Here is an 18016-nt window from a genome sequence, read left to right as displayed (position 1 = left end):
CTCAGCGGCCATGGCTCACGGTCCCAGCTGCTCTGCGGCATGTCCTCCTGGACTGGCAGGCGGACTCTCAACCACTGTGCCACCAGGGAAGCCCCTGACAGTCATCTTGAAGTTGGTTAGGTGGTGGCCTGATCAGTATCATCTTGATTGTTTTAGGTACAGTTAATCTTTAACTCCAGGGTCAGTTTGTTCCCATTTCCTTGAGATTAATTCTTGGAATTGTGTGAGATGGAGCAGTTTGTCATGGCTACAGTCTGGTCATCATGTAGTTAATTTTTTCCACCTGTGGTGGTTTTAGTATCTGCAAAACAGCTCAGAGGACGTGGCTCAGAATGTTATCTATAGCCCTTGAGGAGGAAGTAAAGGTCCTTGACTTGGTTTAATAGCTAAACTAGTATTTTGCTTTGCTTGACTGTTTTCCTTTGCTTCTGTAATTTCTCACTTCTCTGGTTAAGTTTCTTCTTTGGCTAAAGTTTCTCTACGGACAAGGGGCAGGTGGAGGATATTATGGGCTAGGAGGGGCAGAATCTGTCCTGGGAAGGTACCCTAGGGCCCTGCTGCGTTATAATCACAGCTCTAAATTACAAGAAGAATTACATGGAAGAGGATTTGTTTACTGTGTGTCTCCCTGCTGGATGGAGCTTCGGGACAGTGGCCCTCCTGGGTCCCTGGGGGTGGACTAGTGTAGGTCAGGAATGGAGGAGGAAGCTCAGAAACTGCCTCTGCCCCCCACCTGTCTGCTCCCCCCACCCTGGAGGCCCACAAACCTAGGCCTCCGATGGCTGGGAAGGGAGGCACCAGCTGTAGCCAGTTTGCCTTCATATCTTCCACTGATTTTTTTTTTTTTTTAATTCTCTGGTTCCCTGATGCCACCCTTCCCTGTATTCCAGCACTGCTGTGAAGGCTTTTGTAGGGTTACATTTCCTCTGACAGCTCAGTGAGAATTCGAGAGGGAGGAGATTACTGTCCAGGAAAATTGTGTCAATTTATGCTCTCAAAGTATTTACAACATATATTTCTGATGAAGGATTAGCAGACTGAACACACAAAGAACTCTTTGGAATCAATATGAAACAGAAAACCATCCTAAGAGAAAAATTAGACTGAAGATATATCAATAGGTACTTTACAGAATAAAATAGAACTAAATGATCAATAAGTATGAAAAAATGCCCAGCTTCACTAGTAGTTAGGAACAAGTAAGTTAAAACAATGAAATTGGGGCTTCCTTGGTGGCGCAGTGGTTGAGAGTCCGCCTGCCGATGCAGGGGACACGGGTTCGTGCCCCGGTCTGGGAAGATCCCACGTGCCGCAGAGCGGCTGGGCCCGTGAGCCATGGCCGCTGAGCCTGCGCGTCAGGAGCCTGTGCTCTGCAATGGGAGAGGCCATGGCAGTGAGAGGCCTGTGTACCGCAAAAAAAAAAAAAAAAAACAATGAAATGCCATTTTCCTCCTCAGATTGACACAGATTTCACTATGATAATTTCTATTAGCCAGAGTGTGGGGAAGCAGTGGCCCCATAAATTGGTCTTGGGAATGGAAATCAGTATCCCCATTGTTGAAGATAACTTGACAAAATATGTCAACATTTCAAATGGGCACAGCCCACAATCCAGAAGTTCCATTTCTCAGTATATACCCCAGAGAAACACTTGCACAAAGAGACACTCAGAGGAATGTTCGTTGCAGCCTCACTTATGGTAGTGAAGTATTGGCAGCCCCCGAGATGTCTATCAGTGGGAAGAGGCTGAACTGACATGTCCTATTCATATGGTGAGAAAGATCTGTTCAGACTTGAGTCACAGGACAGGTGGATAAGTGAAAAGGACAACTTGAACACAATGAAAATATTCAATAATCTATTTCCATTTTTATGTTTTAAAAGGAGGTTCAAATACATAAGAAAACAGATCAGTAATTGCCGGTGACTGGGAATAAGAGGAGGGTTTGATGACGGGCACAAGGGAATTTAGGGGGTTATAGGACTGGTCTACATCTTGATGGTAGTGATGATTACAATACTGTATGCAGTTGTCAAAACTCATAGAACTGTACATTTCTTCAAAAGGATGGATTTTACAGTATGTAAATTATGTCTTCATTAAAAAAATGTTTATATATATATGCACACACATACAAATATATGTATTTTTCCAAAGGCCCAGATTGTAAGTAGCTGCATGGGGTTGGGTCTGATAATGATGTTTACATGGGGGCGGGGGATGGGGAGCATGGAATGTGGGGGTTGGGAGGGAATCAGGATTAGGCCCAGGAGTGGTCAATGGGTACTTCTTATTTTTTATAAATTAATTAATTTATTTTGGCTGCGTTGGGTCTTCGTTGCTGCGTGCGGGCTTTCTCTAGTTGAGATGAGCAGGGGCTACTCTTCGTTGCAGTGTGCGGGCTTCTCATTGCAGTGGCTTCTCTTGTTGTGGAGCACGGGCTCTAGGTGTGAGGGCTTCAGTAGCTGTGGCTTGCAGGCTCAGTAGTTGTGGCTTGCGGGCTTAGTTGCTCCATGGCCTGTGGGATCTTCCTGGACCAGGGCTCGAACCCGTGTCCCCCTGCCTTGGCAGGCGGATTCTTAACCACTGCGCCACCAGGGAAGTCCCAATGGGTACTTTTATATGCACAGGCTTTTTACAAGGAGAATATATTCAGATGTTATTTGTATAATTAAAGATTAACTTAAGATTTTTCCTATGCTGAAGTAGGAGGAAAATTTTTTATTTCTTTATAGGATGCTGCTTTTACAGCTCAGACAGACCCTGATCCTAGTCTCAGAGCCAGATGACTAAATAGAAGTGCTGCTAAAAAAAAAAAAAAAAAAAAAAAAAAGTGTGTGTGCACGTGCTGGTGTTTGATTACAAAACTAGTTCACGCTCCTTGTTGTAAATCTAAACAATACAGAAATAGATGGAGTGAATGTCACCCCTCCTACCCTGCAGTCCCACCCCCTGGAGGAATCGCCAGGAGCTGATTAATGAAGCTCCTTTGTAGCTTTTGTCTCAACAACCACAAAGCTCAGACTTGAGTTTTGATGGTGGTGTTCTTACAAGAGTGGAAGCGTGTTGCACACACAGTGAGAGATGGCAGACATCCTTCTCTAGCTACGCCCTCATTCGCCCCATCGTTTGACAGTTGTGTAATAATCCATTGTGTGGATGAACCACGACTTACTGAAGTAATCACATTTTGATGGACATTTGAGTTATTTTCAGTGCTTTCACTCTTTTGAACACTTCCTCAGGAACTTGAGCACACGCCTCTGGGCATTTGTAAGTGGTTTGGTGGCTGGAGCTGGGTACTTGCAGGTGTGTTGTGCAGACATACAAGGGAATCAGATACCCATTCTTGGTCTCTTTTTCGGAGCACCATGCGTTCTCAGTGCTGCATCAACAGAACTGCCTTGAAGACCTTCCTACAGTGGGCCAAGCCCAGTGGTTCTCAACCCTCGTGTCCACCAAAACCATCTGGAACCCTTTATCAAACAACCATCCCCCTCATCCCACCCATCCCAGCCCTCTGATGCAGTCCTCTGGATGTGCCTGCAAATCTGAGTGGTGTCAGGCTGCCCCGGGGACTCTGTCCAGCGAGAACCGCTGCTGCCCACCTTCTCTTGACCCCACTCTCTTTTTTTCCTCCCAGAATAGGTTCTCAGACTATGAGAAGAGGAAGGTAAGAAAATGCCTTTTGTCCTCTGTCACTTTTCTTCGCATTAAACATCTCAACTATTATAAAAGGTTTGAGGAAACAAGTTTTTCCTAGCTCTAAATTAGAGGGTAAAGTAACTCCTTCCCTTTACATATGTTGCATCACCACAGTCTCACGCAGCCTCGGTGGCTGGGAGGGTGTCTCCACTTGACAGATGAGAAGACTGAGGCTTGGAGAGGTTGAGCCCAACCCCAGGCTCTAAACCACTAGCTTGCGCCAGTGAAGAGCCAGTTTTATTACAGTCGGGCCCCGCGGGGGTGAGGCTCAGTGTTCAGACCTGTCGCCTGTACCGTTCAGAGTTGGGGGGTGCATTCCCCCTGCTGTCATGTCCTAACACCCACAGAGCCTGTGCCAATACTCACCAGGATCTACCTTCTTGCAGGAACAAAAGATGCTGGAGAAACTCGAGTTCGAACGGCGCCTAGAACTCGGGCAGCGAGAGCACGCCCAGCTCCTTCAGCAGAGCAGCAGCCAGAAGGACGAGATCCTCCAGACGGTCAGGGAGGTTCGTGCGCGGCTAAGTGGGGTCAGGCCTGTCTGCTCCCTCTGCCAGGGGCCTCCTGACTCGGGCTGAGGTCCCTCTGATGTGGGAAGGTGGTGGGAGTGAGCTCTCTCACTTCCCCCTCCAGGACATAGGGTGGTGGGGGGTTGTCCATACAGATCACCTCATCCAGCCTGCTCTGGTGCCTGGGTACCCTGAGGCCTAGCGACACACCTGGCCCAGGGTTATGCGGAAAGGGCTGGCAGGACAGAGACAGAAAACCTAGTCTCCGCCTCCCAGGCCAGGGCCCCTGGCTGCCCTGTGGCGTCTGGGGGTGGGTGGGTGGTCGCCCCCCACTGACTCGGGACCTCTGCCCGTCCTGCCGCAGGAGCAGTCCCGGCTGGAGCAGGGCCTGAGCGAGCGCCAGCGCTGCCTGGATGCAGAGCGTCAGCGGCTGCAGGAGCAGCTGAAGCAGACAGAGCAGAACATCTCCAACCGGATCCAGAAGCTCCTGCAGGAGAATCAGAGGTCAGGCTCCCAGCCCCCCGGCCACCAGACCCAGAGACCTTCCCCCACCCGATACCCTTTGAGGAGCTCAGGACAGAGGTCCATTTCTCCCTCATGGTCTCTGATTCTGCCCAAGGTCTCGGTGCTGCAATTCACACCAACTTAAAAAAGAAGGTGATCTGGGCATGACCAGGTTTGCCTCTTGTTTTGGGGCTGCTACTGATTGGACCTTTGCCTCCCAAGTTTCCCATCTGTAAAATAGGTAGGTTTAACAAGTCAAAATCACGTCCCCTGCCAACATTTTGGGTTCCAAGTCACCAGTCACATTGAGGACAGCCATTTGCCTTATAGTGAGACTGGCCTTAACACAGGTCCTGTCCAAGGCAAGAGCTGCAGGGAGCAGAGGTCGCGAGGAGCCCGAGAAGGGTTAGTTGGGTCTCTTGGGGAAAGATTTCAGAAACAGGCTTCCACCCCCCCACCCCCACCCCCCATTGCCTCCAGCCTCCCTTTCCACCATCCTCTGAGTCTCTTTCTCCCCCTCGCCCGCAGTTATGCAGTTAGCCTGCGGTGCACAGTGCGCTCACCACCGAGGGCGCCCGTGAAAGCTACCATCTGCTGAGTGCTTGTCACAGGCCAGGCACTTTTTATTTTCTCATTCACTCATTACCAACAGTCCACGAAGTTTTAAAAACTTATTATTCCCGGGCTTCCCTGGTGGCGCAGTGGTTGAGAGTCCGCCTGCCGATGCAGGGGACACGGGTTCATGCCCCAGGCTGGGAAGATCCCACATGCCGCGGAGCGGCTAGGCCGGTGAGCCATGGCTGCTAAGCCTGCACGCCCAGAGCCTGTGCTCTGCAATGGGAGAGGCCACAACAGTGAGAGGAACCCATACCACAAAAAAAAAACAAACAAAACTTATTATTCCTATTTCACAGATGAGGAGCTGGGGTTTGGAGTGGTTGAGGAATTAGCCTGAGAACACAGAGGCCCTAAGTGGTCGGTGCCTAAGCCCCCCTGAGCCATTCTGTTGGAAATGGGCCCGCTGGTGACTACAGGCTTTTCATGGTTTCCTCCACAGGCAAAAGAAAAGTTCCGAGATTCTGAAGTCGCTTGAAAATGAAAGGTACGTGTTCTGCACTAGTGGGTTTCTTTGGGCGCTGCCTGCCTTCCTGGGGATGCATGGCTCTGGGGAGAGAAGGTCTTGTGATTCTCAAGGATTATGCCAGAAAGTTTTCCTAAAGCTATGAGGAGATTCACCTCCTCAGGAAGTATTGAATTAGAAAGAATCGCTGCCTTCAAGTTTGTTAAAACACATAAGACACTCCTGAGAAAAATTCAGAGACGTGAATAAGAATGTATATATAATGTCCTACTATATTTTTAGAATTAAAAAATAGAAAAAAGTCCACATTTCTGGGAAGAAAAACTTGGTTACCTAAATTATGTACAGAGGAATAATCTGTAGCCATTAAATATCTTACGGAAGAACATTCCTTATTAAGGGAAATACACCATATTGCTAAGTGGAAAAGTGGTGTCTACAGTATATCATTTCTTAAAGACACTGCCTATATCTGTGCTCAGAAAGCAAAAGGACATTGAACATTTTTGACATTGAACATTTTTGAGAGGCAGGAATTGGAGGTGGTGATCTTGTTTTTTCCCCTTTGTGTTTTCTGCATGTTTCAAATCGACTGCACTGAGGTACCCACCTTAGTGATTAGAAATGGAGGGACGGCCCCTACCCCCCATTCCCTGGGTATTAATGTGAATCCCTCCTTGTTCTCAGGGACCCTAGACTATCAGTGTGGACCTGGCTGCTGTGCTTTGGGGGAGCCTCCCCTCCCCGTGGGCCCAGCCTTCCTGGCTCCTGGCTGCCTGTGCAGGCCTCCTGCAGGGGGCTCCCATGGAGCTGCAGTGTAACCCCACCACCCTGTCCACTTCAGCCGGGGGCGGTGGCAGCCAGGGTGGTCTAGACCGAGCTGAGCTGTGGCCGGTGATATCACTTATTCAGCACGCTGACTGAGTGCCCTCTCTGGGCTAGGCCTGGGCTATGCCTAGGGTCCAGGGATGCGCCCCAGATACGGCCTTCCCCTGAGCAGCCTGTGGGCCTGGGCAGGAGGCAGGAGTGCTCAGACGATACATGCTGCTTCCGATGAACTCAGACCCTGCAAGAAACATTAAAGGATGTTGTCCCCCTCCCAGCCATTGTGCCAGTCTGGTGTGGGGGGCAAAAAGTGTACACACAAGCAACATGCACATACATACGTGCCATTACTTTTTAAATTTTCACTTATTATATCACAGATGTATTTCCATGCTAAAAACCTCATTATTTGTACTAGCTGTAGTGAATTCCACTATATCATTATATCATAATTTACATAGTTAGCCCTCAGAACATTTAAGTGGTTTCTGGCGTTTCATAATTACAAACAATATTACTGTAAACATCTTCTAGATATACCCTTACGCACTTATGTGAATGTTTTTGAAGGAAATATTCGAAGAACACTTTGATGGTCTTACCAGACTGCCTTCCAAGAACATTTTGCCAGTTTACACTCCTCTCAACTGTTTATAAAGTACCCACTTCTCCACCTTCACTGCCATCATCAGTGGTTATCAGTTTTCTTAATCTCAGCCAACCTGATAGGTGAAAAGATTTTACTTCTTTCGTTATCAGTGGTGTTAAGAATCTTTCCATATGTTCTTTGGTCACTTTTATTTAAGCATCAGTGAATTGGCTGTTTGTATCCTTGGCCCATTTTTCTAAGGGAATGTTTATCTTTTTATGCAAGAAACTCTTAAAGTTAACAGGGCCCTAGTGGAGGCGCATGATGCCGTGGGCATTCAGAGAGTATGCCTAAGTTCTCACATCTGGGAGGACTTCTTGAAGGAGGTGGTGTTCATCTGATGGGATTCCCTGTTGGAAATGTTACTGATACATTTGCTGAATAAATGGATTGATTTTTTTCTAGAATAAGAATGGAACAGTTGATGTCCATAACCCAGGAGGAGACAGAGAACCTACGGCGCCGTGAGATCGCCTGTGAGTCTTAGGGTGGGGTGGGGCGGGGCAGGGTCCTGGGAGCAGAGCGTGGCCAACTGAGGGGCAGGAGTGGACAGCCATCCCTCTTTTGGTCACATATAGAGGGCGCTGAGTGTTACCCCTCAAGAGGGGCGGTCAAGTCCCGTCATAGAGCATGGGCCCTGAGGTCAGGCTGAACTTGGATTCAGAATCCCAGCTCAGGCACAAGCTGTATGACCTAAGGTGCATTACTGGTCCCTCTCAGTTTTCATGTCTATAAAATGGGGAGAAAGGTAATTATCTGCCTCATAGGGTCATTATGAGGGTCAGATAAGATCATGCTGGCACAAAGTGAGCTGTTCACAGAGCGTGGCTGTTAGGGCTACTCTCCTCAAGGGCTGCGGTGGCCTCTCTTGAGCCCCTGGGAACTCGCCTTCCCATCGCTCCCTGAGTGGTCCTGGGGCACCACACTGTCCACACAAACAAGAGGGAGGTCTCCCCATCTGATCCTGAGAACATCAAGCCACGTGGCATCTTTAGGATTTTCTATGTATAGTACTATGTCATCTGCAAACAGTGACAGCTTTACTTCTTTTCCAATTTGGACTCCTTTTATTTTTCTTCTCTGACTGCTGTGGCTAAAGCTTCCAAATCTATGTTGAATAATAGTGGTGAGAGTGGACAACCTTGTCTTGTTCCTGATCTTAGTGGAAATGGTTTCACTTTCTCACCATTGAGAACGATGTTGGCTGTGTGTTTATCATATATATGGCCTTTATTATGTTGAGGTAAGTTCCCTCTATGCCTACTTTCTGGAGGGTTTTTATCATAAATTGGTGTTGAATTTTGTTGAAAGCTTTTTCTGCATCTATTGAGATGATCATATGGTTTTTCTCTTTCAGTTTGTTAATATGGTTTATCACATTGATTGATTTGCATATATTGAAGAATCCTTGCATTCCTGGGATAAACCCCACTTGATCATGGTGTATGATCCTTTTAATGTGCTGTTGGATTCTGTTTGCTAGTATTTTGTTGAGAATTTTTGCATCTGTGTTCATCAGTGATATTGGCCTGTAGTTTTCTTTCTTTGTGACATCTGTTTGGTTTTGGTATCAGGGTGATGGTGGCCTCGTAGAATGAGTTTGGGAGTGTTCCTCCCTCTGCTATAGTTTGGAAGAGTTTGAGAAGGATAGGTGTTAGCTCTTCTCTAAATGTTTGATAGAATTCGCCTGTGAAGCCATCTGGTCCTGGGCTTTTGTTTGTTGGAAGATTTTTAATCACAGTCTCAATTTCAGTGCTTGTGATTGGTCTGTTTGTATTATCTGTTTCTTCCTGGTTCAGTCTCAGAAGATTGTGCTTTTCTAAGAATTTGTCCCTTTGTTCCAGGTTGTCCATTTTATTGGCATATAGTTGCTTGTAGTAATCTCTCATGATCCTTTGTATTTCTTCAGTGTCAGTTGTTACTTCTCCTTTTTCATTTCTAATTCTATTGATTTGAGTCTTATCCATTTTTTTCTTGATGAGTCTGGCTAATGGTTTACCAATTGTGTTAATCTTCTTTTTTTTTATTAATTTATTTTTTGGCTGCATTGGGTCTTCATTGCAGTGCACAGGCTTCTCATTGAGGTGGCTTCTCTTGTTGCGGAGCACGGGCCCTAGAGTGCACAGGCTTCAGTAGTTGCAGCACATGGGCTCAGTAGTTGTGGCTTGTGGGCTCTAGAGCACAGGCTCGGTAGTTGTGGCACGTGGGCTTAGTTACTCCACGGCATGTGGCATCTTCCCGGACCAGGGCTTGAACCCATGTCCCATACATTGGCAGGCAGATTCTTAACCACTGTGCCACCAGGGAAGTCCCCTGTGTTTATCTTCTCAAAGAAACAGCTTTTAGTTTTATTGATCTTTGCTATCGTATCCTTCATTTCTTTTTTATTTATTTCTGATCTGATCTTTACGATTTCTTTCCTCCTGCTAACTTGGGGTTTTTTTGTTCTTCTTTCTCTAATTGCTTTAGGTGTAAGGTTAGGTTGTTTGTTTGAGGTGTTGTTTCTTGAGGTAGGATTGTATTGCTATAAACTTCCCTCTTAGAACTGCTTCTGCTCCACCCCATAGGTTTTGGGTCATCGTGTTTTCACTGTCGTTTGTTTCTAGGTAATTTTTGATTTCTTCAGTGATCTCTTGGTTATTAAGTAGTGTATTGTTTAGCCTCCATGTGCTTGTATTTTTTTTTTTTTACAGATTCTTAAATACTGCTTTTAATATTTTTTCTTTGTAGTTAATTTTTTTTTTTTTTTTTTTTTTTTTTTTTTTGCGGTACGCGGGCCTCTCACTGCTGTGGCCTCTCCCGCCACGGAGTACAGGCTCCAGATGCGCAGGCTCAGCAGCCATGGCTCACGGGCCCAGCCGCTCCGCGGCATGTGGGATCCTCCCAGACCGGGGCACAAACCCGTGCCCCCCGCATCCGCGGGCGGACTCTCAACCACTGCGCCACCAGGGAAGCCCTGTAGTTAATTTTTGATAGTTTGATTAGTATGTGTCTTGGCGTGTTTCTCCTTGGATTTATCCTGTATGGGACTCTCTGCACTTCCTGGACTTGACTATTTCCTTCCCCATATTAGGGAAGTTTTCAACTATAATCTCTTCAAATATTTTCTCAGTCCCTTTCTTTTTCTCTTCTTCTGGGACCCCTATGATTTGAATGTTGGTGCATTTAATGTTGTCCCAGAGGTCTCTAAGACTGTCCTCAATTCTTTTCATTCTTTTTTCTTTATTCTGCTCTGCAGTAGTTATTTCCACTATCTTATCTTCCACGTCACTTATCCGTTCTTCTGCCTCAGTTATTCTGCTATTGATCCCATCTAGAGTATTTTTAATTTCATTTATTGTGTTGTTCATCATTGTTTGTTTGCTTTTTAGTTCTTCTAGGTCCTTGTTAAACGTTTCTTGTATTTTCTCCATTCTATTTCCAAGATTTTGGATCATCTTTACTATCATCATTCTGAATTCTTTTTCAAGTAGATTGCCTGTTTTCTCTTCATTTGTTTGGTCTGGTTGGTTTTTATCTTGCTCCTTCATCTACTGTGTGCTTCTCTGTCTTCTCATTTTGCTAAACTTACTGTGTTTGGGGTCTCCTTTCCGCAGGCTGCAGGTTCGTAGTTCCCGTTGTTTTTGGTGTCTGCCCCCAGTGGCTAAGGTTGGTTCAGTGGGTTGTGCAGGCTTCCTGGTGGAGGGGACTAGTGCCTGTGTTCTGGTGGATGAGGCTGGATCTTGTCTTTCTGGTGGGCAGGACTGCGTCCGGTTCTGTGTTTTGGGGTGTCTGTGACCTTATGATTTTAGGCAGCCTCTCTGCTAATGGGTGGCGTTGTGTTCCTGTCTTGCTAGTTGTTTGGCATAGAGTGTCCAGCACTGTAGTTTGCTGGTGTTGAGTGAAGCTGGGTCTTAGCTCTGAGATGGAGATCTCTGGGAGAGCTTTCGCTGTTTGGTATTACATGGAGCTGGGAGGTCTCTGGTGGACCAACGTCCTGAACTCGGCTCTCCCACCTCAGAGGCACAGGCCTGACACCCAGCAGGAGCACCAAGACCTTGTCAGCCACATGGCCAGGTACGTGGGGAGTTTCTTGCCTTTTGGGAAGTCTGAGGTCTTCTGCCAGCGTTCAGTAGGTGTTCTGTAGGATTTGTTCCATGTGTAGAAGTATTTCTGATGTATGTGTGGGGAGAAAGGTGATCTCCACGTCTTACTCCTCCACCATCTTGAAGGTCTCCAATGTCCCTATTTTAAAGGTCACCATCATCCACCATTTATAAAGAGAAAGATTGTGTTTGCATTTCTGGAAGGATGTTTATCAAATTAACTGATTGGAAATAGACTCAGTGTTAGGGATCTTTTCTTTTCCACCTTTTCAAACTTCCCTATTAGCTATTTTAGAAACTGAGCATGTATCATTGTTATAACTGAAAAATTTCAATAAAAATAACAAAAAGGCAAGAAAGGGTAATAACCCAGAGTTGTTGAGGGCGTATGGTATCGGGCTGTCCTGTGTGCTGCCAAAGGGAGTATGAATCAGCAGGTTCTTTCTGGAGGGCAGAAAGGGTAACTTGTATACATCATCCATGACCTTAAAACTGTGTACTTCTAAGCATTATTCTAGGAAATAATCAAATAGATGTGCACAAAGATATCTGAGCAAGGATATTTATAGCAGTAGCATTTAATAATCACAGAAAGACTCCGAATGCTCTGAAACAGAGGATTATCTTAAACTTTGGTAATCCAGGCACTGTAGTATTCTGTAGCTATTAACATCACGTCAGCTTGTTGACATAGGGATGCATTCATAAAAGGTGAGAAAGTGGTATATTTAGTGTGATAACATTTTAATTTTCTTTTATTATGTTGAAATATACAAAGCATAAAATTTACCATTGTAACCACTTGTAAGTGTACAGTTCTGTGGCATTAAGTACATTCACCTTGTTGTGCAACCATCACCACCATCCATCTCCAGAACTTTTTCATCATCCCAAAGTGAAACTCTACCCTCTAAACAGGAACTCCCCACTGCCCCCTCCCCCGGACCCTGTAGGACCACCATTCTACTTTCTGTCTCTATGAATCTGACTGCTCTAGGTACTTCGTATAAGTGGAATCATACAGTATTTGTCCTTTTGTGACTGGCTTTTTTCACATAGCGTAATGTCTTCAGGGTTCATCCACGTTGTAGCTTATGTCAGAATTTCCTTCCTTTTTAAGACTGATTAATATTCCGTTGCATGGATTGACCACATTCTGTTTACCCATTTGTCCATCAATAGGCACTTGGGTTGTTTCCACCTTTTTTGCCTATTGTGGATAATGTTGCTATGAACGTGGGTATACAAATATCTGTCAAGTCCCTGCTTTTAATTCTTTCATTTAACTTTTTAAAAATCCATCAATATGCATTAAAAATTAACCAGAAGAATATATATCAAAATGTAATAATATTTCTGGGTGACGAGACTATAGAAGATTATGTGTATGTTGTTCAGTGTTTTACAACTAATCAGACTTTCAAGCTGAAGTTACTTCTGTAGTTTAAAAAAAGACTTTTTTCTGAGGTGACTGTCAGGTGGATGCCCAGGTAACGCCCATGAGGCCCCCCAGGAGTGGCTGCTCAGCACTGTCCCCACCCCACCCCCATGTTTCCGCAGCGGCCATGCAGCAGATGCTGACCGAGAGCTGTAACAGCCGGCTCATCCAGATGGCCTACGAGTCTCAGAGGCAGAACCTGGTCCAGCAGGCCTGTTCCAGGTAAGGTAAGGAAGAGGCTTCCCGAGTGAGGGACTTTGGGGAGCCGGCTCAGGGCCCAGGACCGTAGGGTGAGAGCTGGCACTGGAATCTCCTGCCTCGGGCCACCCCACCCTGGGCCATGATGTCAGGAGCAAGTTACCGCTGGTCTAAGTGACTTTTCTGGTTGGATCCTAAGGAAGCACAACTAGCCGATGACAGAGCTCGGGTTTGACCCAGGCAGTATGCTCTTGACCATGGTGTACTTATAAATCTCCGGGGCTCATGGGTGGGGTGCACTGGAGGGGGGATGGTGATGGGGTTGCCTTCATGCTGACAGCCACTTTGGGTCTGGCCTTCCAAGTTCACCCCAGCACCGTGGCTTTGTTGAAGGAGCTGCAGTGCCTGGCAGAGCCAGCTGAGAAAAGCTCCTTCGATGCTTAGCAGCCCCAGACAGGGACAGACCAACAGCCCTGGCTGCCCTTGTGTTTCTCCTCCCACCTGGGTGGCTCCAGTGCAGGTGCCACCTCCTCCCCGCCCCCACTCCGGGCACCTGGAGCATGCCAGCCTCCCCGTGTCCCTGCAGATGCAGGGGGTCTCCCTCCTTCCTGCTGGTGTGACCTTGTTTTTAGGAGTATGGGCACTGGGGCCAGACAGACGTGGATTCACATCCCACTTCTATAACTGTGAAGTCTTAGGCAAGTTACTTTCCCTCCCTGAGCCTCAATTTTCTTATCACAAAAAAGGGAATAAATCACAGTACCTACTCCTAGAGTTGCTGGAGGATTTAATGGGCATTAATGATTGTACTGTCTGCCACATAGGGTCCAATAAATAACAGCTACTGTTATGAAACAGACAAACTTAAAACCAAGATTGTACCAAAGTATGGACATATTAGGTTTGCAGAGTTTGGATTTTTGTGCCAAAGTCACTAGACTTGTTCTAGAGGATGAGAGCAGGTGAGAGACACTGGGGTGGAGGGTGAGACGTTAGTGCCCGGGAAGGACAGCTTTCTCTCAGCCTGAGTGGCTCACCTGGGAGGTCATGAGCTCCCTGTTGGTGGAGGTGGGTGGGCAGAGGCCAGGCAGCCACTTCAGGGGGGGGCATCGTAGCAAGGATTCCAGTGGAGGGGTGGATGACGGGGCCCCGGAGATCATCTCCCCAGCTCTGGAGACACAGAGACTCTGTCACCCTCCATCTAGGGCCATGGGATTCAGACAAAGCTCCATGTCCGCCCCGCCCCCCCAAGCCCAGGATGTGGCCCCCAGCAGGTGCTCCATGAGTATTGTTGAATGAATAAGTGGTTTATCTCCATCTCCTCCAAGGTGCCTGGCACATAGTAGGTGATCAGGAAATGTTCATGAATTTGCTGTGTTTCTGGCAGTATGGCTGAAATGGATGAGCGGTTCCAGCAGATTCTGTCCTGGCAACAGATGGATCAGAACAAAGCCATTAGCCAGATCCTGCAGGAGGTGAGCCCTGGGGGCAGGGGCTCAGGAGGGGGGCAGGAGGGACGCGGGGAGCCCGGAGCAGAGCGGCAGAACTCCACGTGGAGGCGCCGTCCTGGACTCCTGGACAGTGTTCAAGAACCAAGATGCTTAGAGAGCTGGGAAACGTACTGACCATCAGGATGGGGGGCAGGGAGAGGCCTCTCTGGGTGGTCGTTTCCGCTCACTGAAGTCTAGAGAAGCGCCCTCCCCAGGCAGCCGCTCCCCGTGCTGCATGGGGCCCCATCATGAGGACATAACGGGCAGAAGGCGGTGGTGGTACCCACCCCATGGAGTGAGCCCCCAGACTCCTCACTTCCAATCCCGCCGCACCTCCATCTGCTCTCCCGCCAGCTTAGCGGGCGCATAGCAGGTGCTACTGAGTGGACGGGACCAGGAAGGACCCCTGTGATTTCCTCCCCCCTGTGTCCAAGTTCTTCAGTCCCAGCTCTCCCCACAGGCCCTATTGGAGTCTCACTCCCCGACCCTCACATCACCTCCCTCCTTTCTTCCTCCGTGATGTTGTCCTGCCACTCCCTGGCCCATCGTTTCCTCTTTCCTTTCTCCCCAGCTCCCCTCTCTCTCTTCTTCCAAAACGCGTTGACTTAGTATTTGTGAGATTATCTGAGGAAAGTGCTCTGTTTCTTAGAGGGGATGTCAGGCCTCGTGGTTAAGGTGAGGCTGAGAGCTGGGCAGACTTGCATGCTAATGCCAGCCGGTTCACTTCTCCGAACCTCACTTTCCTCGTCTGTGAAATGGGGCACTGAAGGTTCTCTCGTCATCACCTCTTCCATGTGCAGCACGGGAAGAGCCCTGAGCACGGTGTCCAGCACGTAGTAAGCGCTTAATAAGCATTATTTTAAAAAATTAAACAACCTGAAAAGTTGTCGTCTGTCTAAGAAACAGAAAAGGCATACGTTAAGGTGTCTTTGACGCAGATTTTGTTTCCCCTGCGGGCCCCCTGAGTGGCCATGCTCTCTGTTGCAGAGCGCCATGCAGAAGGCGGCCTTCGAGGCTCTCCAGGTGAAGAAGGACCTGATGCATCGGCAGATCCGGAAGCAGGTGAGCGCAGGCTGCGGCACCCCCCCAGACCCGCCCTGTGGGCTCTCAGAGGCATGAGGAGGGGGCTCCAGGCCAGCCCAACAAGAGGTCTCCCCGGCACCTCCCTCCCCTCACTGAGCCTCATGGGAACCTACTCAGGGTGTCAGGAGGTGCCTGGGGCAACACTGTGCATGCCAGCAGGTGAGACCTGTGCCTGCTGCTTCTCATGATGCCCAGGGCTGAGGGACAGGAGGCCTTGACTGCTTGGCAGCCACAGGCAGGACTCCTCAGCTGGCTCAGACCCCTGTGTCCCTGTCGGCCCAGATTGAGGAGCTGGGACAGGCTGACCCCCCACCTGAGCGAGCAGGCAGGGCCTGGTGTCGGCTGAGGAGTGACCTGGAGGGGAGGAGGTGTGCTCTTGTCCGGGCTCTGCTGCTGACCTGCGGGCAGCCTTGGGAGAACCCTACGCTGGGCCTCTTGGCCACCCTCATCCAGCAGGGCTGTGTCTGGCTTGCTGGGCTCCCTGAGCACGTGGCCTGGGTGGCAGCAGACAGAGCGAGCTTTCAGGCTATGGGACGCACATCACCTTGTATTCAGCACACTTTGAATTTCACATTTTGCATGGTTGTTTTTTTCTTTTTATTCTTTTTTGCCAAAACCAACTTACCTTTTTATTTCCCCCTTTAATTTCAATCCCACATTGCCAGACATGAATCTCATTCCTCTGACCAGGGGTTGGTGGGGTCATAGGAACATAGGGACAAAGGTCATAGGCACAGGGTAGAGAAGTCACTGGCCATGGGGTCTGACCCCGAGGGCTAAAAGCCCCCAGTCCACCCTGAAGGTATGTAGTGACTCCCAGACATTCTCACCCTGGGTGATTTTGACCCACCAGGCCAGCTCTTCCCCTCAGACAAGCAGGGACATCCCAAGGAGAAGGCACACTCACTTACCTGCTGTGTGTCCTTGGGCAAGTTACTTAACCTCTCTGAGCCTCGGTTTCCTTGTCTGTAAAATAGAGGCAATAATAACTTCCTAATAGGTATTGATGAAATGATGCAAATAAATTGCACAGCACAGCCCTAGCATGTGGAATCTCAATAAATATCAGCTACTACTACTATTATTATTATTATTCAGTCCCTTCCATTGCCCTCTGCACTCCTGTGTGACAGCCGTTTAGAGGAAGCAAGAGAATTGGACTGGTAAGAGGCTCAGTGAGAATTCCGTGTCTGTTCTTCACTCTGGTCCTCACCTGGAAGGAAAGCCCCTTCACTGCACATACCTTGATCAGCACCCATTCTGGGCTGGCCCTGTGCCCGACTTTTGATCAGCTATACTGTCCAGGACAAGAGGGTCCACGCCGCAAAGCGTTCAGGGCCATGAAATAACGAATTCTTTTTAAACCCCCGCTGATGAGGTTCCCAGGGTACACAGGCCCCCTTCATGGCAGAGCGCCCCCAGAAAGGATTCTTAGATCTACTTGGCCATCCAGGAGCAGCGGCACAGGATTAAACCGTGGTTAATGTGAATTAAAAAACCCCTGTCTCATCTTCTGTTTAGATTAAGTTAATAGAAACTGAGTTATTGCAGCTGACACAGCTGGAGTTAAAGAGGAAATCCCTGGACACAGAGGCGCTACAGGTATGTAGGGCTCCCTAGCCTGCCCTGTCCCCCACCCCACCCCCAACTAATGCCCCCACCGCCTCTCAGCTGCTCTCCAGCAGACAAGGCAGTGATGCTGGAGGATGCCCTGGCCCCAGAAGGCTCGTGGGAGCCCGGTCTGGGGGCCGAGTCCAGCGCAGGCCAAGGTTAGGGCTGGGATCAGCCCGTGGCTAGGCAGGAGGGTCAGAGGAAGGAGGGTTTCATTGCCAAGGCTCATCCGGCTGCATCTCCATCTCCGTGTTTTCTTTGTTTTGGAGCTGGGTTGCTACTGAGCTCCCTGTCTCTCTAAGTCATGCTTCTGGGGCGCTGGTTCTCACGGCTGACATCACTGGGGAAGGAGCTTTCTTGGTGTTCCAAGGATGTCTGAGGAGTGGGCCCAGCTGTGGCTCTATGAACTCCAGCCTGGGTGGACACCAGGGTGGTGGTCACACCTGGGTGCTCACACAGATGTGGAGGCTGCAGAGACTAGCAGACAGCGTTCTGGACTGCAAACCCGGGGCCCGGGTTGTCCCCGCACAGTCTTGCTGTGTGACCTGGGTGGGGAGGCAGGAGGGGCAGCCCTTTCCCTTCTCTGTACCTTAGTCTCCCCAGCTGTACGCAGAAGGGTTGGATCAATGATGTGTGAGGACATGTGCCCCGTACCAGGCTTTTGAGCAGAGCCTTCTGTCTGTCACCATCCCTGTGTCTGTCCTCAGTGGAGCAGTCTTCATTTGTCTCATGGGCTTCTCAATGAAGGAGAAGAATGCTGGGGTCTGGAATCCCACGGGTCTGTCACTGTATGACGTTAGGCAGGTTACTTCCCCTCCCTGGGCCTCCACGTCTCCC

General features: G+C 48.6%; 1 protein-coding gene across 5 annotated transcripts in view; it reads left to right on the top strand.

The window, feature by feature from the left end:
* LRSAM1 (leucine rich repeat and sterile alpha motif containing 1) overlaps positions 1-18016 on the top strand; it is a 44337-nt gene that overhangs the window by 15730 nt on the left and 10591 nt on the right. For 4 of the 5 annotated variants that reach the window (XM_082613030.1, XM_082613031.1, XM_082613029.1 and 1 more), the window contains 9 exons: positions 3645-3674; positions 4093-4215; positions 4580-4719; positions 5777-5821; positions 7680-7750; positions 12920-13019; positions 14383-14470; positions 15473-15547; positions 17090-17170. In XM_082613030.1, coding sequence (XP_082469156.1) covers positions 3645-3674; positions 4093-4215; positions 4580-4719; positions 5777-5821; positions 7680-7750; positions 12920-13019; positions 14383-14470; positions 15473-15547; positions 17090-17170 — 753 coding nt within the window. Of the gene's footprint in view, positions 1-3644; positions 3675-4092; positions 4216-4579; positions 4720-5776; positions 5822-7679; positions 7751-12919; positions 13025-14382; positions 14471-15472; positions 15548-17089; positions 17171-18016 lie in introns of those variants that run through there. The other variant, XM_082613033.1, reaches the window with a different exon arrangement.

Source organism: Mesoplodon mirus (genome assembly GCF_964341445.2).
Source record: "Mesoplodon mirus genome assembly, chromosome: 1".
NCBI classification, from domain to species: Eukaryota; Metazoa; Chordata; class Mammalia; order Artiodactyla; family Ziphiidae; genus Mesoplodon; species Mesoplodon mirus.
The sequence above is the reverse complement of the archived record's forward strand: the minus strand, read 5'-3'. Positions and strand labels throughout refer to the sequence as shown.